At 39.9% G+C, this 24585-nt stretch overlaps 1 protein-coding gene across 1 annotated transcript in view; it reads left to right on the top strand.

Moving 5' to 3' along the window:
* Positions 1 to 18840, top strand: part of ZSWIM9 (zinc finger SWIM-type containing 9) — a gene marked incomplete at its 3' end in the record, with an annotated part of 28658 nt that extends 9818 nt beyond the window's left edge. The window contains exons 4-7 of the mRNA XM_053451504.1: positions 9988 to 11134; positions 12480 to 12679; positions 13340 to 14450; positions 18805 to 18840. Of these exons, the coding sequence (XP_053307479.1) occupies positions 9988 to 11134; positions 12480 to 12679; positions 13340 to 14450; positions 18805 to 18840 (2494 nt within the window). The remainder of the gene's footprint in view (positions 1 to 9987; positions 11135 to 12479; positions 12680 to 13339; positions 14451 to 18804) is intronic.
* Between the last annotated feature and the right edge of the window lie 5745 nt (positions 18841 to 24585).

Genomic DNA, 24585 nt, shown 5'->3' with positions numbered 1-24585 from the left:
AACCATGCAAGTCAATGGAGCCCAGCTTTCTAATCACTATGTGATTAGTAAAATATTCAAAAAATAAAAATAAAAAAAATGTGCTAACATTTAAAAATAATTATGCAGTGATGTCACTAGATGAACCATCCAGTACCAGCAAAATGTGTAAAAAAATATAAAAAAAAGTATTAAAAAAATAAAATAAAATTAAAAAATAAAGTTTATTATTTTTTAGCAAGTGCTAAAATTTCTCAAAAATCTCAACAAAGAGTTAAAATAAAAGCACTTCAAATACCCAAGGGGTGTCTAATATAAAAATAAAAAAACTGATGGGGTAAATTGGAGTGGCCTAGCTCAAAGATAGGGCATAGGTACAGACTGACCAAAATGGAGAAAAAAAGCCACTTCCCAAATGTGGCATTTTAAATCTGAAACAACCCGACAAACCCATGCATGTCGGGTATCACTGCACTCAGGAGATGTTCCTGAACACACATTGGGTTGTTTGACAGTGGCATATACCAGAACCTGTATATCTATAACTAAAGTACAATTTGGAATACCCTGGGGTGTCTAGTTTTCAAAAATATATGGTTTGAATGGGTTAAATTGAGTTAACCGGCTTCAAAAATGTTCCAAAGAGGAGATGGAGGCAGACTGACCAGATTTGTTAAAAAAGATTTGGAAATCATAAAACGCTGCTTGTACTTATTGCCTTATAACTTACAAAAAACAGCAAAAAAAACATGGGTATCTCTAAACTCAGGACAAGTAGTAGAATCTATTTAGCTAGTTTTTTTACTTGCTTTTTTAGGTGAGTAAAAGATTTTTCAAATCAAAGTCATAAAATGTGTTTTTTTTCAATTTTTCACCATGCTTTTTTAATTTTTTTTATAGTAAATAAGATGATACGATCAAAATAATGGTATCTGAAGAAAGCCCATCTTGTCCTGAAAAAAGCAATATATAACTTATGTGGGTACACTAAATGGGTGAGGAGAAAATTACAGCTGAACACAAGCACCACAAAAGTGTCAAAACAGCCTCGGTCCCACAGGGTACAAAATTAAAAATGAGCCCGGTCCTTAAGGGGTTAAATACACGAGAATGTAACACAAAAAAACGTTACACTATACAAAAATAAAATAATCTGAGGGGATCTCCAAATGTAAGTCGTTTGTCAAGATGAAATTTCTAGTTTTTCCTCTTAGGTTCCCATTTTTATATCATGTGGTGTCACATAAGAGTGTGCAGATCAGGCACCCTTACAGTTAGATTGTAAATCCTGAACACAAACATTTGCCTGTTATCTTAAAATGTATTTTTGTTTTTTTTATTTTTATGCTACCTAGTAATCTGTTAATTCTGGATTGAGCACCACCAGGAGTGCTTAACCAGGCCCGCTACCAGAGAAGCAGCCAGTTGGGGAGATCACAGATCTCCCTCTAACTGGCCCAAAGTTAAGGGAGTATGCGGAAATCTCCTTCAGTGCTCCCCAGTACTGCGTGCTGGCAATTGCCTTGTTAACACTGAATAAAGGCATTTATTATTTTATTATTTATTTTTTTATATAGCGCCATCAAATTCTCAGTGCTCAGTTGTTGTGCCATATTGAGCTCCTTCACTGCTTGCAGATTGTCTAGTGATTTATTGTTGCTTACCCTGGCTATCCTTGTTTGACCTTGCTGATTTCTGTGATCCTAACCCTGGCTATCCTTGTTTGACCGTGCTGATTTTTGTGACCCTGACCCTGGGCTATCCGTTTCTGACCTCACTGTCTAGTGGTGTTCATGGAGTGGTTGCTTTCCTGCATTGCGGACTCCTTAATATAACCTCAAACAGATCTACATTGACACAAGGCATCCTTGGTAATGATCTAGACCAGGCATGTCCAAAGTCCGGCCCGCGGGCCAATTGCGGCCCGCGTTCCGGACTGATGCGGCCCCCAAGTGAGCCACGGGACTTGGCGTCATCAGCCGGCGCAGGGAGAAGGAAAGCGCGAGATCTGGGCTTTCCTTCTCCCTGCGCCGGCACACACAGCCACACAGCGGTGGGCGCGGCTTCAGCTGTTGCCGCGCGGATCGCAAGGGAGCAGTATCGGAGGTATTTACCGGACATCCGGCTTAAAATCACTCAAGGGAGCCGGATGTCCGGTAAAGACCTCCGATACTGCTCCCTTGCGATCCGCGCGGCAACAGCTGTTGTGCGCCGGGGTTTGTTGTCAGATCCCGGCGCACAACACTGAAGCCGCGCCCACCGCTGTCCGTGCCCTCTGAACCCCGTGCCCTCGGAAGAAGACAGAAGAACTGAAGAAGAAGAGGAGCGAAGAGCAGGAAAAGGAGCTGTAAGGAGAAAAGAGGAAAGGTAGGAAAGCATACAGTGAGAGTGGATTGGTGTATGTGTGTGGATTGGTGTATATGTGTGGATATGTGTGTGTGGATTGGTGTATGTGTGTGGATTGGTAGATGTGGATTGGTATATATGTGTGGATTAGTATGTGTGTGGATTGGTATGTGTGTGGATTGGTGTATGTGTGTGTATTTGGTGTATGTGTGTGGATTGGTATGTGTGGATTGGTATGTGTGGATTGGTGTATGTGTGTGGATTGGTGTATGTGTGTGGATTAGTATATGTGTGGATTGGTGTATGTGTGTGGATTGGTGTATGTGTGTGGATTGGTGTATGTGTGTGGATTGGTGTGTGTGTGGATTGGTGTATGTGTGGATTGGTATGTGTGGATTGGTATGTGTGTGGATTGGTATGTGTGTGGATTGGTGTGTGTGGATTGGTATGTGTGTGGATGTGTATGTGTGTGGATTGGTATGTGTGTGGATTGGTATGTGTGTGGATTGGTATGTGTATGTGTGTGGATTGGTATGTGTATGTGTGTGGATTGGTATGTGTATGTGTGTGGATTGGTATGTGTATGTGTGTGGATTGGTGTATGTGTGTGGATTGGTGTATGTGTGTGGATTGGTATGTGTGTGGATTGGTATATGTGTGGATTGGTGTATGTGTGTGGATTGGTGTATGTGTGTGGATTGGTAGATGTGGATTGGTATATATGTGTGGATTGGTATATATGTGTGGATTAGTATGTGTGTGGATTAGTATGTGTGTGGATTAGTATGTGTGTGGATTGGTATGTGTGTGTGGATTGGTATGTGTGTGTGGATTGGTGTATGTGTGTGGATTGGTATGTGTGGATTGGTGTATGTGTGTGGATTGGTGTATGTGTGTGGATTAGTATATGTGTGGATTGGTGTGTGTGTGGATTGGTATGCGTGTGGATTGGTATGCGTGTGGATTGGTATGTGTGTGGATTGGTATGTGTGTGTGGATTGGTGTATGTGTGTGGATTGGTGTATGTGTGTGGATTGGTGTATGTGTGTGGATTGGTGTATGTGTGTGGATTGGTGTATGTGTGTGGATTGGTGTATGTGTGTGGATTGGTGTATGTGTGTGGATTGGTATGTGTGTGTGGATTGGTGTATGTGTGTGGATTGGTGTATGTGTGTGGATTGGTGTATGTGTGTGGATTGGTGTATGTGTGTGGATTGGTATGCGTGTGGATTAGTATGTGTGTGGATTGGTATGTGTGTGTGGATTGGTATGTGTGTGTGGATTGGTGTATGTGTGTGGATTGGTAAATGTGTGAGAGTGATGGGTGTTATGCTGTACCATTTCCAATGTATTTTTCATTATATAATTATGCTCTAAAGTACATCATAACTCCCATCACTCTATACTGTTCCATACAGTGGCAGAGCTGGGAGACAGAGGCCTTGCACCCCCACCGCAGGACTCCTGAAAGGTAAGTGAACTTCAAAGAGGGAGAGGGTAGATAGTTAGGAGGGGTAGATAGGGAGAAGGGAGTGAGAAGGGGTAGATAGGGCAGAAGGGAGCGAGAAGGGGTAGATAAGGCAATCATACTCCTATCATGCCAAGTCTGCGACTGCCTCCTGGAATCTGGGTATGCCTGGGCATGATAGGAATGTGATTGCTGTTAACAATTATATATATATATATATATATATATATATATATATTGTTATTTAATTGTTTTGTCCTATTTTGGTGTGTTACTTACTTTAAATAAAAGTGTTAGATTTTTTTTTTATGGTGTGTGTGGGGGGTCATATTCAGTTTCGGCCAGGTAGTTTTAAAGTGTGTGTGTGGGGGGGTGCCACATACAGGATCCGCCCCGGGTGCCAAATACTCTAGGTACGCCCCTGCCCTCCCCTACACAATTTCTTCATCAGATGCCCTTGTTGCTGTGTGTGCCGGCGCAGGGAGAAGGAAAGCCCAAATCTTGCGATCTCGGACGTCGCTAGATTTGGGCTTTCCTTCTCCCTGCGCCGGCACACACAGCCACAAGGGCATCTGATGAAGAAATTGTAGGCAGTGGCGGAACTACCGGGGTCGCGACTGCGACCGGGCCCTGGAGTTCTGCCAGTCAGTGGGGCCCAAGGGGTGCCGAGCGGTTGCTGAAAAAGGAGAGTGAGAAAGGGATAGATGTGGTATGCCGTTTTCAATAAACTTTGCATAAAATAGTTAATTTGCATTTCATTTTAATGGTTCAGAAAATGTCAGGCAAAATGGTCGGCCCTCGCACATGTTCACTTCATCAAATCTGGCACTCTTCGAAAAAAGTTTGGACATGCCTGATCTAGACCCTATATATATATATATATATATATATATATATATATATATATATATATATATATATATATATATATATATATATATATGCTATAACAAGTTTTCATCTACATATGTGTTTATTTTATCCAATAATGTGCTAAGCTTGATTGTCAAATATAGAAACTAATATATTAACTGGTGATATAGATAAACAAATACAGGGTTCGGTATATTAGCAGGTAAAAGTGTTGGAATTAGCAAAAAAACTAAACAAAACAAAAAAATAACATACTAAGGACTCCTGGACTTGATGCAGTCATGTGAAGGTTAAACAATTACACAATCTTTATTGGTAAAATGTTGAAATCTTTAATTATCAAAGTATCCTTATAACAATTCATACTGTACACTTTTCACTTTTGAATTGTTGCATGCACCAAACTAAACTAAAGTGTGGGGGGGGTTAGTGTATGCAACAATTTCCATGTCCCTTTTGCTTCTGCTAAAATGTTCTGCTTCATGCTATAAGCAAAGCATTACAATTTTCAAGTACAACATTGCCGAGCAGATTACAATTTCATTTTATTGCCACAGTGGCACTATGGAACATTCATTTCTGTACGATCTAAAGTCGCTTGCTGGCATTTATCGTGTGTGTGGCTCATATTGGAGATTTTTATATAAATATTCATACGGCTGTCGGTGTACTCAGTATTGATAATATTTTATAAAGGGTGTTTGATTTTTATTATATGGTTGACACTAGTGTCTGAGGATCCATTTAGAAAGTCCCCATTTTACAGTTGTTACAGAATTTGGGCAACATGGGTAGCCAATTACCGTATTTGCTCTGAAAAAATACCCCTTGTCTTATTATCGGGGCGTCTTATAATCAGACCTCAAATAGGTCTGACTATGAGACTAAGATCCAGATCCCCCGCAGCGATGCAGACTTTCCCCGGCTGTCAGAAACAGGGAAGGTCTGCGAGACGGACGCAGACAACACCCGCTGCTAACCGCGCCTCCTCCCGGCTGCAGCAGAAGTTGTCTACGCTATAGGGTCATCTTATATTCAGCCTTTTTCTTTTTTTCCTAAATTAATATTCAGATTTTGGGGGGTCGTCTTATAATCGAGCAAATGCAGTATTAACTTTTGTTTGCTCTGAAATTCTGATTTTTTTTTTTTTTTTTTTTTAATTGTTTTTGACAAAGTCTGCACACTCAACAAATTTTAGGGATGCACCGATATATCGCTGGCCAAAATATATCGGCGGAAAAGGGCATTATCGGCAAAATGCAGAAATAAAAAATAAAAAAAGGCCGAAAATAATCGGCCGAGTCACATGAATGCACGCCGCGTGACTTTCTCACTTGCAGACCTCTGCAGGGACCCCGCTGCTTGCGTCGGTTGCTTCTTCCTCTCTGGACGGGGCAAGAGAAGTTATTGGCACAGACTGAAGCAGCAGGGTCCCTGCAGAGGTCTGCGAGTGAGAGATCTGCAGTTCTGGTAAGGGGGTGGGGGAGGGCTGTATGAGCAAGTATGCGTGATTAAGAATGAATGAATGAGTGAATGTTTGTGAATTAGTAAATTAATGTGTGTGATAGCATAGATGTGGAAGTGGGGGGTGACATATGGAGCCTGTAATCACACTCCTATCATGCTCAGGTTCTAACATGTACTGGCTACCTGGGCATGATAGGAGTGTGATTGCTGTTAGCAATCATATATACATATATAATATTGTTATTGATTTTTTTTTTTTTATTTTTTTTTTTTTTTGTCCAATGTTGGTGTGTTAACCACACTTATTAAAAGTAACACACCAAAAGTGGACCCCTCGTCTTATAATCAGACCTCAAATAGAGGTCTGACTACAAGACTAAGATCCAAACCCCCCCACAGCGCTGCAGGGGACCTGGATCCTCCTGTCTGGTAACCTCAGCTGCTGCCCGCACTTCCACCGAGCGTCTATTGCCGAGCGCAGGCAGCAGCATAGGTTGTCTAGCGTGCCCTCAGGATGGGGGGCGCCTCCTCCGCGCCGGGATACCAGCCCACCGCAGGGGAAGCAGAGCCGGTTGTGACACGCGGCGCTCCAGAAGCAAGAGCGGCCCGTCCATGAGGCCCCAGCGGCTCTGTGCCATCCCAAAGTCATAGGCGGATCCGGTAGACTTACCTCTAATTTTCTGGAGGAGGCAGGGCCTAGCTGCGTCACACATCGTCATTGCGTAATCCCGTAGGAGCTGCAGTAAGCGCCTGCTGAGGCATCGCAGTAAGTGAAGTTTGTGTCTTGGTTTAGAAGTTTGTTATGAGTGGGTATATTAGTGTCTGGGTGTGTAAGTGCCCCCCCTATATGCCGTTCTGTCCCATGATATGCCTTTTAACCCCTATATGCCAGAGTGGCATATAGGGGTATAAGGCATTTCTGGAGGCAGAGTGGCATATAGGAGTGTAAAGGGCATATCAGGGAGGCAGAGTGCCATATAGGGAGTATAAGGCATTTCTGGGGGCAGATGTGCATAACTGGGGGGCAAATAATAGGAAATAAAAAATATTTCATAGCTTTTATTAAATATGAAAAAAGTTTTACATTAATATTTACTAGTAAAACTTTTCCTATAGGGTTCTCTTATAATCAGGTTTTTTTCTTAAATTAAAATTCAGATTTTGGGGGGGTCGTCGTATAATCGAGCAAATACTGTGTGTATGTATTAGGGCTGCAACTAACAATTATTTTCATAATCGATTAGTTGGCGGATTATTTTTTCGATTAATCGGGTAAAAAAAAACAATATGCAAATTCTTTAAAATAAAAACTTATAATTTACAATGGCATTTCACGATTCACCTTCTTATTTTACTGACACAATAATTAAAGCTATATTTTAACAAGAACCCCAAAAATACCAAAAAAGCTTTACTAGTAAATATTCATGTAAACTATTTTTGCCCAGTTATACACATCTCACCCCCAGCTTGCCTCTCTGTCCCAGAAATGCCTTATACCCCTATATGCTACTCTGCCCCTATATATATGCCTTATACCCTCCTATATGTCAGAGATGCCACTGTGGCATATAGGGGGCTATAATGCATATCAGGAGGGGTATAAGGCATATCAGGGGAGAGAGTGGCATATAGGAGGTATAAGGGGATACCTCCTATATGCCACTCTGTCCCCTGACATGCCTTATACCCCTCCTGATATTCCTTATACTCCTGATATGCCTTATAGCCCCCTATATGCCACTGATATGCCACTCTGTCCCCTAATATGCCACTGTGCCCCCTGATATGCCTTATAGCCCCCATATGCCTTTTACCCTTGATATGCCACCATGCCCCGATACGCCTTTTACCCCTATATGCCACTGAGATGCCCCCTGATATGCCTTATAGAGCCTTCATGCCACTGTCCCCCCGATACGCCTTATAGCCCCTTTATACCACTGTCCCCCCTGATACACCTTATAGCCCCTTTATGCCACTGTCCCCCCTGATACGCCTTATAGCCCCTTTATGCCACTGTCCCCCCTGATATGCCTTATAGCCCCTTTATGCCACTGTGCCCCCTGATATGTCTTATGCCCCCCCCGATATAAGAAAAACTGACATCACTAAAATTGATTTTTTATTTTTATATTTATTAAATATAGACAAAAAAAATACATGGACAATGAATCAAATATATGGACAATAAATCAAATATTATAGACATCAAAAAAAAAACAAACAAAAAAAAACAAACAAATGCACATAATTAATAGATCCCGTAAAAATTCTACCTGCCCCACCAGGGGTTAATATATCAACAGAAGAAACACAGGGCAAATGAGCATAAAAATAAAGATAATACTTACCCAGTGCTGCTTACTTGTCCTGTTTTTCTTCTGTTGATATATTAACCCTTGGTGGGGCAGGTGGAAGTGGCAACGAGATGAAGTAGCGAGATTGCGCACATCGCGCACTAAAATCCAAATCCCCTGCCGGCGCTGCACGGGACCTGGATCCTCTCCGGCAGGAGTCTGTGCGATGCGCGCAGACAGCCGCTTCTCCCCTCCGCTTCTGTTGGGGCTTCCATGATGGAAGCCGCACCGGAAGGCCACGTGACGCCGGGTTCAGTAATAGAAGCCCCGGCGGAAGTGCAGGAGAGAAGCAGAAGGGGAGGGGAGAAGCAGAGGATGTCTGCGCGTTTTGCACAGACCCTCACCGGGTGGCAGAGAGGATCCAGGTCTCCTGCAGCTTTGCGGGGGGGGGTCTGGATTCTACTGTTATAATCCGATCTCGGTTTGCTCTGAAAAACATAATTTTATAAATCGATAAAAAATCGATTCAAATAATCGATTATGAAAATCGTTGACAACGATTTTCATAATCGATTTTATCGATTCGTTGTTGCAGCCCTAGTATGTATGTATATATGTCTGTGTGTGTGTGTATATATATAAATATATATATATATATATATATATATATATATATATATATATATATATATATATATATATATAATATGTATGTGTTATTGAATTTTGTTGTCCAATTTTGGTGTGTTACTTTTAATAAGTGTGGTTACTTTTTTAAAGGTGGGGGGGTCATTTTCGATTTCAGTTTGGGCCAAGTGAATCCTGAATTTTCATTTCGGTTCATCCCTAATTTAAATGCCAGGCACCAGAGAGATTAAATCCTCAAAGTACTTTACAATGTGCCAATATGTTTAACACTTTAGATATTGTCCCCAAGCATTCTGTTTGATTCAGTGGAGATTTAATTATAATGGATGTAATCACACGTCCAGTATTTAAAATTAGACGGAGTTAAGAATATTAATGATGTATTGCTGTTAATTCAGGTTTCCTGATGAATATTATATTTTCATAGCAAAGGCATACGTGTTTGTTTTAAAGTTCCCATTATTTCAGTTAATGGTTAAATTTTAAAGTAAATGAAAATCAAAACATGATTGGGTGAAAAACTAGCTCATAGGTACATCTGTTACTTACAGTAATTACTTTTACAAGTTTCAAGTTTATCAAGTTTGATTTTCTTTTATTCGCCTTTTAAGTTAGTCTTTTGCATATACCTCTTGCTACATAATGAGATCCAATCTAAATAGGCTTTACATTCCTTGTTAAGTGTCTTAAAACGGCTAAGCAACACAACACATGTACAAAATTCTTAAGTAAGAACATTTATCTTCAGTATCTGGTTTTCATAAATTATGTTGTGAACAATGTCATACTTGGCAAAGTGATGCCACTATAACTTATTGTATAATTTTTTGTTTGAACTAAAATATCTTAAGCTATGGCTTGTTTAATTGTTCGTATGTTTTTGGTTTTTTGTTTTGTACCATTTAGGAAACGGTGTCCTGCAACTATACATTTGGAATTGGGCCCTGGAAAAGACAAGCTGATAATTACAAAAGCTGACCTCATTCACAGCCATGACTCTGAAATTGACCTGCCACCTCGTTTTACAAGAAAACCAGAATCATATGTTGAACCACCTACTACAGTACAATTTGATGTTCCTCATGATAAATTTATGGATAGAAGTGACTTGACTAAGCTCCTTCGTGTAAACTGCTTACTTGGTGAATCACAATTACTAGATGAACTGGAATCCCTTTTCAATTCTGACCCTGCTGTAAAAATTAAACTGGTTTACTCAGAGGACAAGTGTATTGTGAAACTGTTTGTGATGACAACTGCGATGCACAACCTGCTACAGCATTTTCATGAACACATCTACATAGACTTCTTTCGTGGTCTAAACCAGGAATTTGATTTGTATTCCATTCTTTGCCAGGATGAGAGTTTCAACTGGAAAGCATGTGCCCACTGTATTGCAAGGAAGGATTCTTCAGAGTGTATAAAGTTTTTTTTTAACTCTGTTATCCAAAGTCATTCCAATTTAGGCAGCTTAATAAAATATGTTACAGTGAGTCCAGAAATTTTTAATCAATTCGACACAGAGTTGCTGTTTCCAACTGCCACAGTGAGAGCTTGCCTTCCGCTTGTCTTGGATAGAATGCATCATAAAATTTCTTTTCTGAGCCAAATGGAACAATCACAAATTAAGACCTTGCTTGTCAATCTTGCCCAGTCGCCCTCAACTGAGCTATACCGGCAACATCTCGGTAGCCTAAAGGGAGCATGTCCTGATGAAGTTTTTCAGTACTATTATGACACTTGGCACCCATGCTGGAAATTTTGGCGTGAAAATGATACCAGAACCAGTGACGTGGAGAATTCTATTTTTGAATATGTGAAAACTAAGCATCAATATTTAAAAACACAGATAGGGTCGTTTCTTTCTTTACAGCAGTGTTTACAAGCAGTCCTTAATGAAGATCAGGATCAAGTGGAATCCACTGACCCTAACCATGATGAATTGTTGGAAAAAAGTGTGTTGTCATCCTGGGATCTCCAGACCACATCATCTGTAGAATTTATGGAACAGGATCATGCTTCTGGGGAAGTTCCTGTTGATTCTATGCAAAAGGTAATACTCGTTCTGTAGAAAGCACCTTTTAAATCCCGGGATATATAACATTCACTCGTCTGGCTTTCCTTTAACTACTACGGATTCCTCGTCGTATGTAACTCCACTTACACCAGTGGCTTAAAACAATGGGTTTATTAAAATAACAAATACATATATATGAGTTTACAGAGAAGCGTCTGAAATACAAGGCTCTATGACTCTAACTACACTATGCTAATGACTCTGTGTGCATGTAAGGATGGGGTGTCCCTGTCACCTTGATGTTATCCTTCCTTCCTTCTTTCTTTCTGTTTCTCTTCTCTCTGTTGCTCACACCTTTATAGCCACCATGCCCAAACAGTCCCAGCCAATCATCTTCTTAGTTTGTGTCCACTCATCCTTAGGAAGGCACAATCTTGTACCTGCACCAGCTGCCTGTAGAGACCGCTCTTGTCCATGAAGTTAGACTGCCCCCACAGTGAAGTTGATGGACCTCAGGGCAAATTCAGGGCGGGTCTCTGGAATGTTGATATTGTCTCCTGCAATCCTTTTGTTGTAGGACAAACACATGCTTGTCTCCAGCCCAGATACTATCTCCGGCAGTCCTTTTGTTGTAGGATTGTAGATTGTATCTCCTGTTTATTGTTCCCACCTGGTAGAGAGATAGCCCTTTGATGTATTGTGAGTTCCTGGACATTTGGGTTTCGCCACTAGTGTAATTCCTTGAAACTGGTTTACTCAAGAGGAATCCCATTGTGTTGGGAGCCAGCTGTTGTCCTTGGAGATTAATAGTTGACTTATATTTATTTCTATTTTTATTTGGGATTAATTATTGATTTTTTACATGTAATATCTTGTGTTCTCCAAAACCATTGTTGGGCAGGTTATGTTTATGTAGATAAAGTAAGAAGCATGTTGCTTGTTCTGCTGAGTTTTCTTTTAGTAACAAAGAACATTCTGTTTTTACAGATCTTTTTATTTACAGATTGGGCCTTGCAAACCTGTGGTTCTGCAGGTATATCTAGATTAACAACCATAATAGGCAGCTTTTATAACAAGGTGGAATTGCCCCCTGTACACTCTGTTTATAGGTGGATACCAGTTCAGAAAGAACATCTGTAGTCAGATATCCAATGTGAGGACATGACATAAATTTGACTGCTTGGTAAATACTTACTACCCAACATTTCAGGTGTCTGAATCAGGACATGTAGCAATAGAGAGGAAGAGCCCTGGGTATGTGTGTAGCATAATGTGTCCTGATTAACAAAAACATTGATTTATATAAAATGTAATTATTCCTTTCTACTTTTATCTGTTTTTATATACATTCTTTTCTCTTTTTATGTGTTTTTATATACAGGATGGAGAAGATGAGAAGTTGAATGGGAAGGAATTCCAGAGCTGGGATGATTTTTGTTGCTTCTTAGAAACATGTAGTAAAGATAAATTTATGCTTCGTGTTTCGTCATCATTTACTGAAGAAAGCAACAGTGAAATATTTCCCATTTCACAGTTGGCTTTGACATTGAAGTACAGCTGGGCTCAACTCTCCTGTAGTTGGTGAGTATATTTTTCTTCAGGACACTTACCACACTGTTGGTAAAAAAAAAAACCAGACTTTTGAGCTTCAAAAGAAGCTTTGTAGTGAGCTGTTCAACTGTGCCCAGTTCTGCTAAATCCCTTATTTCTTTTGTTCTATTTAATGTAACACTGATGCACTGTACTCGGTGAAGATGCAGAAAGTTTTTTTTCTGAAAGCCTGGATTCTGGTTTACAGTTCTGATTTTACTATATCAGGGAGCAAACACCTGTTATCTGTTCCCCCCCCTTTTGTGATGTCTCAAGATTAAATGGAGCAAATTATTTACATGTTTATTTCTGCTGCCAGTGGGCTTTCTGGCTTGGGTGAAAAGGCTCACATTTGTGCTCTGAATTACTTTTCCTCTAGTGCAGTGCTTGTCACTCCTGGATTAAGTTGTGAAGCAGCTGCAAGCAAGCACAATCACAGTTTTTGTTCTATTCTATGTTCTATGCAACTACTGTATTCTTTGGTTTTAATTGATGATTACCTTATTGTGCTGGATGGTACGCTAATGAAATAAGGTTGCATTTAAGGTATGATTTGTTTTGATGTATCATTCTGTGTTGGATTTAAAAAATGAAGAAATGACTGATTTAGCAATAGCAGCTCAGTTTCTTACTTTTTTTTGTTTGCTATAGGAATGGTTGCTCAGCCTTTGTTGAACTGGCACTCGGACCACAAAAAGATAAGCTTATTATTACGCAAAGTAACCTGCAGCATACCCACAATGACGAAGAAACCGATGTAGCACCCCCTTCAAAGAAATGTAAGCTCTCATCTACAGTAGGACTGCCAGCGCAAGTTGCAAATAACATATCTAGAAAATTTCTTGAACCTGGTGATTTAAAGAGACTTCTGCGCTTTAGATCTGGGGCATTTGAAGACCGTACCCAAGTGCTTGCAGAACTTGATACTCTCTTTATTTCAGATCCTTATGCAAAAGTCAAACTTGTGTTTGTGGAAGACAAATTGCTTGTGAACAAAATATTCCTAATGACATCTGCAATGATAGAGAGAGCTCAAAAATACCCGGAATGCCTTTTTATAGATGTTTTCTTAGAATTTAGTCAGAGTTTTGATTTGTACACCATTTTTTGTGAAGAAAAGGGCGCAGGGTGGAAAGCATGTACCTACTGCATTGCAAAGAAAGGCATAAATGATGTTTTTGATTTCCTCACAAGCTCAGTTGTTGAGGTTGTCCCTACATTAAGCAGCCAGGTAAAACATGTAACCATGAGTCCTGAATTATCTGAGCCTATCAACTTAGAAACTTGTTTACCACATGCCTCCGTGCGGTACTGTATGCATTTAGTTTTAAATGTCCTGTATGACAGAATATCAAACCTTGATACCAAAGTATTGGCTCAGATTAAGAACTACCTTCATATCCTTTCACAGACTTGCTCATTTAAAGTTTACAATCAATATTTGAATGACCTTAAAGTAATATGCCCTTCTGAGGTATTCCAGTATTTTTATGACACATGGCATCCACGCAGAAAAATGTGGGTTAAAAAGGATAATAGAATTGAGGAAACAGAGAAAAATCTATTTGAACTGGTCTCACATAACCATGAAAAGCTCAAAGAGGAATTGGGTGCTTTGCCCTCTTTGCACCAATGCCTTCGCTCAATTCTTGGTGATAAACATAAACTATCAGGCTGCAAGGCTCCCTTTCAGGATACAAGCATTACATCATGTTGGGAAAGCAAAAACTTTTCTGACCTCTCCCCATCTTCAAATGATCAGGTAAGTTTCAGAATACATTATGTTCACAGTTTTAACATCCTAACTTTGTCTAAGCATATATTTAGACAGTAAACACATTAGTGTGTTTTCATTCATTGATATATTAATATATTGGCTGATCTGATGGCTTAATTGATGGAAGCCAAAATTGCAATACTGTAAAGTATGGTTTTATTTTTATTTTTTTCCCCTGAAGTGCCTTACATTGTATGATTGAAACAGATGTACATGGAATTAGAATTAACAGCTTAAAACATTGTCATACTATGTATTTAAATGTGAATATATAGTTTATTGCCTTGATTAGTCTTCTCCACATTTATTTATATATATGTGTATATAATATGTAGTGTGTGTGTGTGTGTATGTGTGTATATGTATGTGTGTGTGTGTGTGTGTATATATATATGTATATATATATATATAAATAATGTGTGTGGATGTATGTATGTATGTATATATATATATATATATATATATATATATATATATATATATATTGTATTAATATTGAAAACAAAACATCTGTATATATACACATATTCACCTATATTCAGGATTCGGACCATAGACATGTCCAGTTTTAAGGGAGACTTGTCATATGCAAGGCTTCTTTTTTGTGTGTGTTTTTATAAATCATTTTTGTTCATATTATGTTTTGGCATATAATTTAGCCATAGTCAACAGGGTTAACTTCAGTTAATTAATGCAACTCCCAAGACTCTCCAATACGTGTATCCTAAAATGTTTGTGTAGAAATGAGACTTTGGCATTACTGGGGCACCCCCAACAACAAATAAATCATAAGAGTCAGGTCTTTTAATGGAAAGAAGCTTAACCCCTTAACGACAATCCCCGTACATGTACGGGGTTGCCGTGCAAGGGGTTAACGACAATGCCCGTACATGTACGGGCTGCCGTTAAATAGCTGCATCGCCGCCGCACCGATCATCAAAGATCGCGGCGGCGCCCGGCTAAAACAGCTTAGGAAGCGATCTGAATCGCTTCCTAAGCATAAATGGTGTTACTGACATGCCTCAGTATCGAGGCATATCAGCAACACTAGCCCCCGACCCCCGATCACCTTGTGATTGCTCCGAAGAGCAACCACAAGTGCCATCCTGTAAACGACGTGGCCGTCATTCACAGGATGGCATTAACAATAGAAATGAGTTCATAGAGGGTCTATCCAGACCCTCTTGTGAACTCTCGAGCTCCTCCTGCAGGTTGAATGCAGGTACTGCATCCAACCATGCAAGGTCAATGGAGCCCAGCTCACTAATGAGTGATTAGTAAAAAAAAAAAAAAAAAAAAAATTAAAAAAAATTTTAAATTTTTTTTTTAAAAAAAATGTTTAAAAAAAATAAAAATAATATGGTAACATAAAAATCCCCACTGTCACCAAAAAAAAAAAAAAAAATTAATAAGCAAGTCCTAAAATTCTTTCTTTATAAAAATTCCAGCATGGAAAGAGTTAAAATATTGGCATTACAAATGCCCATAGGGTGTCTCGTATTAAAAAATGCATGAGTGGATGGGATAAATTGAATTGGCCGGGTTCAAAGGTGTCCCAAATATGGGACATGGGGGCAGTAGGATCAGATGTCTAAATGGCCAAAAAATACACACCTCACAAAGGCGGCCTTTTACCTCCCAAATAACCCAACAAACCCATGCATGTGGGGTATCACTGCGCTCAGGAGATGTTACTGAACACATATTGGGGTGTTTTTTGACAGGGACATATACCAGGAGCGATAAATTTATACCTGAAGTACAACGTGTGTGAAAAAAATACAAAAAAATTTACTACCATAAAGTTTCACAAAGGCTGGTGGTAAAATTAGTGCATGGAAAGGGTTAAATTACCAGCATGTGAAATACCTTGGGGTGTCTAGTTTTTAAAAATATATGACTTGATGGGGTAAATTGCATTATCCGGCTTCAAAGATACCCGAAATGGCACATGGGGGGAAGAATTACCAGATTTGGAAAAAATGGTTTTGAAATAGCAAAACGCTACCTGTACTTATTGCCCCATAACGTGCAGAAAAAAGCAAAAAAACATAAAAACATTGGGTATTTCTAAACTCAGGACAAATAGTAGAATCTATTTAGCAGGTTTTTTCATTCGTTTTTGCAGATGAGTAAAAGTTTTTTGTTTAAAAAGTGAGAAAAAGTAATTTTTTTTACAAAAAATCCCCATATTTTATCATTTTTTTTATAGTAAATTAGATGATATGATAAAATTAATGGTATCTAAAGAAAGCCCTGTTTGTCCTGAAAAAAACAATATATAATATGTGTGGGAGCACGAAATGAGAAAGAAGAAAATCACAGCTAAACAGGAACACCGAAAAATGTTAAAATAGCCATTGTCCCACAATATACTACGAGTAAAAACCCCTATTGTCCTTAAGGGGTTAAAATTCAGGCAAGTCTTCTTGACACAGGGGAAAAAAGTAGATATGTCATCTTGTGCAAACCGATGTACCCCTCAATCAAAACTCAAGGTAGCTATACAGAGGAGTTACTCCTAAGAAACCTCAATTTGGGCTTTCAGCTAGTGACTTATTACAGGCATGGGCAAACGTTTTGAGAATGACACAAGTATTGGTCTTAACAAAATTTTCTGATTCAGTGTTCTTAGATATTTTTGTCAGATGTTACTATGGTATACTGAAGTATAAATACAAGCATTTCATAAGTCAAATTATTTTATTGACAATTACATTAAGTTTATGCAAAGAGTCAATATTTGCAGTTGACCCTTCTTTTTCAAGTCCTCTGCAGTCCTCCCTGGCATGCTGTCAATTAACTTCTGGGCCACATCCTGACTGATGGCAGCCCATTCTTGCATAATCAATGTTGTCAGAATTTGCTTTTTTGTTTGTCCACCCGCCTCTTGAGGATTGACCACAAGTTCTTAATGGGATGAAGGTCTGGGGAGTTTCCTGGCCATGAACCCAAAATGTCAATGTTTTGTTCATAGAGCCACTTAGTTATCACTTTTGCCTTATGGCAAAGTGCTCCATCATACTGGAAAATGCATTGTTTGTCACCAAACTGTTCTTGGATGGTTGGGAGAAGTTGCTCTTGAAGAATGTATTGGTACCATTCTTTATTCATAGCTGTGAATTGTGAGTGAGCCCACTCCCTTTCCTGAGAAGCAACCCCACACATGAATGGTCTAGGGATGCTTTACTGTTGGCACGACACAGGACTGATGGTGGCACTCACCTTGGCTTTTTTCCAGATGCCCCAAACATTCAGATTCATCAGAGAAAATGACTTTACTCCTGTCCTCAGCTGTCCGATCTCTGTACTATTTGCAGAGTATCAGCCTGTCTTTTTCCTGGAGAGAAGTGGCTTCTTTGCTGCCCTTCTTGACACCAGGCCATCCTCCAAAAGTCTTTGCCTCACTGTGCATGCAGATGCACTCACACCTGCCTGCTGCGCTATGGTGGCACTCCGATCCTGCAGCTGAATCCACTTTAGGAGACGGTCCTGGTGCTTGCTGGGCACCCAGATGAATTCTTCACAACAATCGAACCTCTCCTTGAAGTTCTTGATGAATTATTGATTTAGGTACAAACTTACTAGCAGCAGTATCCTTGCCTGTGAAGCTCTATTTGTGCAAAGCAATGATGACAGCGCGTGTTTCCTTGCAGGTAACCATGGTTAACAGAGGAAGGACAATAATTTCAAGCACCACCCTCCTTTTAAAGCTACCAGTCTGTTATTCTAACTCGATCAGCATAACAGAGTGATCTCCAGCCTTGTCCACGTCAACACTCTAACCTATGTTAACTAGAGAATCACTGACATGATGTCATCTGGTCCTTTTTGGGGCAGGGCTGAAATGCAGTGGAAATGTTTTTTGGGATTAAGTTAATTTTCATGGCAAAGTGGGGGTTTGCAATTGATTGCAATTCACCTGATCACTCTTCATAACATTCTGGAGTATATGCAAATTGCCATCACCTAAACTGAGGCAGCAGACTTTGTGAAAATTAATTTGTGTCATTCTCAAAACTTTTGGCCACGACTGTACACAGTTAAACCAAGGTGTCTTTAAAGGAAAAATTCTGTTGTAGAATGATGTTGCATTTGATGTCAGGTTCTGTGCAGGAAAAAGGCCAGGACCCATGTTAACTAGTACCCACATTACTCTCTAGTAGTGTAGACTTCATACTAAAAAAAAAAAAAATCCTCGAGGTTGTCGGACAGTAAGTACTCTGTCACCTGGAAGCTGTTCTAGGTTGTCAGTATTTTGAAACTGACAGGTTTTCTTTTTAGACCTGAGAGCAAAAATCGTAACTGTGTGATGCATTTTTTTCTTCTTTAAACACAGGATTGTGTCCATCCACTGATTGAAGAAGTGGAAGTGCATTTCCACAAACCTGATTTAGGAAGCAACTAACTAAGGTAACCTTAACTGTTTGATACCCTGAGGTTATATATTTTTTTAAAATCAATATTGGCTTATTTAGGGTTTTATAACTTATATATAAACCTGAAGTGTAGTACTTTTATTTATAGTGGATTATTCATGCATATTCTGAAGAAAATTGGCAACATACTTTGTTAACCCCTTAAGGACAATGGGCGGTCCCTAAACCCATTGAAAACAATGCATTTTGCCATTAAGGGGTTAATAGCAGAGGTTGTCAGCGTGGATCGCACAGACATCCACCGGCTGCCAGAGAGGAAGATGAAAAGGAAACAAACAAAAAAAACACCTGTCGGGTGTCCTGGAATCTCTGCGCTAAATCCTGATTATGGGGGGGGGGGGGCTATAATCGTGCCAATACGGTATATGTAATAAATAGAAAAGGTTTTTAATAAAGTATTGATCAATACGTTTAATATATGTTAATGATGAGAATTGATACATTTGTGAAGGCATGAATCCATTTAATAAACAAATACATTATTAGTTCATAATTCATAAGTATTACATTGTTAAATTGAAAAATATATTAAATATAATACCATATATGCTCGATTATAAGACCAGGTTTTTTTCAGAAAAATAACCATTGTCTGGTATTCAAGGTTGTCTTCTAATGAGACCTCAAATAGAGGTCTGACTACAAAACTAAAATCCAGATCCCCTGCAGCGCTGCAGGGGACCAGGATCCTCCTCTCCAGCAGCCGGTCAGCGTCTGCAACCTCCACTTCTGCCGGTGCTTATATGACGGAGCACCGGCATCACACGACCTTCCGGTACTCATTCATAGAAGCCCTGTGGAAGTGCCGGCAGCAGCAGCTCAAGTTGTCTGAGCACGGGGAGAAGTCTAAAGAAGCACTGGTAAGTCGGGGGAGGGTACGAGTGGCATATGAGGGGGCTTTAAAAAGCTTTCTGGAGGCAGAGTAGCATATAGGGGTTAAAAAGAATATCAGGGCGGCAGAGTGGCATATATGGGGTTAAAAGGAATATCAGGCAGAGTGGTATATAGGGGTGTATAAGGCATATCTGGGGGGCAGAGTGGCATATAGGAGGGTTAAAAGGAATATCGGAGGCAAAGTGGCAAATAGAGGGTTAAAAGGAATATCAGGGAGGCAGAGTGGCATATAGGGGGTTAAAATGAATAGGCAGAGTGGTATATAGGGGTGTATAAGGCATATCTAGGGGGCAGAGTGGCATATAGGAGGGTTAAAAGGCATATCTGGGAGGCAGAGTGGCATATAGGGGGATATAAGGTATAACTCGGGGGCAGGTTGGCAAGTAAAAGGAGATAAAGAACAAAAAATGCATTTTTCTATTTAGTGTGCATGCACAGAAAGTGCCCCCATTAGCGCATCTCACTATTTATAAACACCTTTTCGGGGGTTATTATGGCTGTAGAACACAGATTACACAAAGGGCTTTTTTCTCAAGTCATACACCATGTCAACAATCTTATTTGGACTTTTCTTCTGTTCACTCACTTTGCATTTTGATAAATGATAACAAGAAACTTTTAACATGTCTATTTTGAAGACATTCTAACCCCCCCACCCCACCCCACATACACACTTGCTGAAATTGTTGCAGAGTACTGTATATACACACTTATTTGTATATACCTGTATATCTTTACTGATATGATTCCATTTCTGTCCATGAGTAAATGCACTGTTACTACTTTGTACACAAACTGCTATTCTCTCTCATCTCGTTCTCTGTGTCTCATTATGTTCACATGCATTATTTGAAACATTGCAGGCTGCATTCATGTGACATTGTATTTTATTTAATGTAAACCAGATCATGAGAACAGTTTATGCGGTGTAGGTTAAAATCATGTTAAATTACTTTAAATCTAATATTCAACCTGTCTTGGCAGAACGTATGGACCAAATGTGCTAGCTGATTCCTTGTTCGCATCATGCACCATTCATCCGCCTGTTGTCAACAGCATTTTGAGTGCAATGCTTCATCATTCAACTCATCGCATTAAGCTTCATGACTTTCAGACTGATAGTCAGTCACTGATTTTCTCATACATGGACTTTTTATATTTAAACGGAGAGTTGCAAGGGTTTAAAATTACATTCATGGGGCTTAATTCAATATTTACAGTTGCAATAACCCATTTTGAACAAAATGCCTTTCTCATTCATGCAGCTGATAAAGTAATTTATGTTTTTAATGTACACGCTCATATATTAGGATGTAATAATTCTGCTGTGAAGTAACCTAAAATGTTTTAAACATGTTGTATAGTTGACCATGCACAATTATCTTGGTACCCATACAGAGTTCTAGCAACCCCACTACTACTTCAATGAATCATGTAGTAATCATGTTGCTCTTTATGCGCTATGCGTGCTTTCAATCACAGTATGTTACAATCGTGTGACTCGTGTTTTGTGTTGATGTGTTTTTTTTCCCGGATATTACAATTTGCAATCTAGAGATACAAATTACACAGCTTTGTTAATATTCAACAATACAGCACCCAGCCATTGTCGCCAATCTGTATAATGTACTTAACCTGGTGTTTTGTTGTCTTTTAAGGTTTTAATTTGTCTTTTGTTAAATGCAAATACTGAAATAAATGCTATTTTGAATGATTAAAAACCTGAAAACATGGAGCACTTCATATAACAAAGTACTGAAATTAGGTACATTCTTAAAAAATATATGTTTTATTCTCTTCTCTGCCTCACAATATTATGGATTATTCCATGAATGTGAAAATATAAGCAGCCTGACAGGCTAATGTTTTTTCAAGTTCCTATCAAAGTATGTAAACACCATTTCATAGGTTTAATAAATTTTCTTGTTTGATAGATAAAATATCCTTTAAACACTTATCTTATACACTGCCTTCATTTATATACTTTATTAGATGGTCTTATCTGGTCAGAATTCATCATCTACATCTGTCTTCCTATCTTAGTGGCTGAAATATTACGTTCAATGTCTCTATTCCGCACATACGGGAACCCACTAATATTGTGTGTGAGTATAAGTAGCTTATATAGGGAATCAACAATATTTAGGCAGTTTGTAGAAATGGTGTCCTTACTAAAATAAAGATGAGAATGCCACCCATGTTTTTAAAACTAAACTTTTCATTAAATGTAAAAACTTGTAAAAACCCAGAAGGAGAATACGTTTTGTAATCACTAGCCTTAAATTAGGAGCAGTGGAATTGCCTGTATAAATGGATAAAACAAACGTGTTTAATGTAATTTAAATAGGCAATGTCAGTGGTACTAATTAGATACTAGTTATTGGTAAAGATAATTTATCAGCATAAAATCAATACAGTTGCCTGTGTGTGGGGGAAAAAAGCTGCATTTAGCCTAGAGTAATATTTTGCGTCTACTAAAAGGTAAAATTGTACCTGTCTTACAAGGCAATACTTATGTGGGGTTTTATGAGATGACCCCCCCCCCAAACTAGCTTCTTACCAATGAAGATGCTACTCCCTAAGTGAACACAGGCGCTTGGTAAATGCATTTTTTAAAGGAGGAAATGGCTCTGAGATGGCAGCATCCTGGATCCTATTGTTGCACAGGTTACAAGATATATTTGGTTAGAAATGTTCAGCATAGCCTTGCAGTGCAATCTCACCAACAAGGCTCAATTCTTGACCAATGTGGATTTTTTGGTCAGTTATCAACTTCATGACCACATGAAAGTTCATTGGGTTTGCAGTCAGTTCCCATTTTTGGGCACCACCTTTTGATCTTGCAACTGGCCCTGATTTTCACAAACACAACACTCCTTCTTATGTTGTTAAACTGGCAGGCATTACCATCCTCCATCAGAACCTCCTCATATTAATGCCTTAAGGTTACTCAGATTTCCCTTGCCATACTTCTGCTGCATTGCTAGCTAATCAACTGGCAGAAGAGCACACTAGTTTTGGTTAAGCATATTTGAGTTCAATTTCAATTCTTCCTTAGACCTTCCAGAAGATTTTTCTGGCAGTGGTCTTTATCATTGCGGTCAGTACCCCCGCCTATGCGTCTAGCTACAGCTGAGACTTTGCTTTTTTTTTTGTGAGGCAAAAACCTCTCTCAAGCTTCTCCTGTTCATCAAAACCCATACTTTAGTTTGGCTATTGAGAAATTAGATTCTAAACCACTTTATTCAGTTGTATGTGTGACCAAGAGCCAGTGACCTCTGGTCTACATCCCCTTAATTTCCTTGTTTTTTATACAGCACCTTAGTATAGTTCATGTGCTAATTAAAATCCAGCTTTCACCTGCTAGGATAAATATTAAACTCATCTACGTTGCGGATCAACCACCTCCCCTCTGCTTTTTGTATGTATGTTTTTATTTATCGCTCAGAGATATCTAATAATTTACAATTTAATAAAAGTGAGGCACAGATGTCAAACAGAATATGATTGGGGTATCCTGAACTTGTAGTTAGCTACATTCTATGCAAACATTACTTGGAGCACACATCAAAATCAGACTAGAGACTATGAGGTTGGGGCAGGTTGAGCTGAAATGATGCCAATAGCATGTCTGCCTCAGCTTTTCTAATGGGGCACTCAATGGGGAATATAGTGTGACATAATGAAGCAAGTAATAAATCTATCTCTGTCTGTATTAGTGTGTAGTGTCAGAGAGTGTCTGTTAAGAAGTATTTTTCGTATGTGTGTTTGAGAGTATGCTGTTAGCAAGCGTGTGTGAGTAGCATGAAGAGCTCTGAAGAGCAGCGGCAATATTCTATCACTGCATTTTTACACAAGTCTGAGTTGCGCACGGTTGAGAAGCAATGCGGAGTGAGGTCAAGGTCAGTCAGACCGCGATGGCAAGGTGCCGCGTGCCTCCGTGAGAGACCCACTCCCGAAGCAGGGAGGCCAAAACGGGAGAAGATTGGAAGGACAACCAGCTAGCCCACACCGCAGTATGCGACTCCATCCTGTCCGAAGCCAGATGTACCATCTCCTCCAAGCCCCGGATCTCCTCCACACGGGTGACCCATTGGCGCAACGAGGGAACCTTAGAACGTTTCCAGTAAAGGGGGATGAGGCTGCAAGCAGCATTGAGAAGGTGGCGAAGGACAGAACACTTCATCAGCCCCAAGGAGCGCTCCGAGTGAAGAAGGAGGCCCAATCCCGGGGAAGGCCGAAGCGGCTCACCCGTCACCTCCTCCAGACAGCGAAATATCCCAGTCCAATAGGGCTGAAGTCGAGAGCAGCTCCACCAGATGTGCAGGTAAGTGCCCCTCTCCACCCCACACCTCCAACAAAGCGGATCACTCCCTGGGAGAACCCTACTGATAGCAACCGGAGTCCTATACCAACGAGACATCAGTTTATAAGCGGTTTCTTGGTACTGCGACACAATAGAACATTTGTGCGTCAAGACGCAAATCTTCTCCCACTCCTGAGCTGTAAGCACCGCACCAAGCTCAGCCTCCCACTTCCCCATAAACGCCGGAGGAACCAAAGAGTCCACTTCCAGAAGAAGGCGGTAAATTGCAGAGATCCCACCTCTAAGGAGGCGATCCCGGCCAGCAAGCTGTTCGAATGGGGTGAGGGGCCGAGTAATATGATGTTTGCCCGGGAGAGACCGTACATATCTCGCCATCTGGGCGTAGCGAAAGCGTTGTAGCAGGGTGCCCTGAATGGTAGGACACACGCGGTCAAAAGGCACAGGGGCATCACCATCCCAA

The sequence above is a fragment of the Spea bombifrons genome, chromosome 12 (genome assembly GCF_027358695.1).
Source record: "Spea bombifrons isolate aSpeBom1 chromosome 12, aSpeBom1.2.pri, whole genome shotgun sequence".
In the NCBI taxonomy this organism is placed as follows: Eukaryota; Metazoa; Chordata; class Amphibia; order Anura; family Pelobatidae; genus Spea; species Spea bombifrons.
This window is presented reverse-complemented; position numbering and strand designations above follow the sequence as displayed.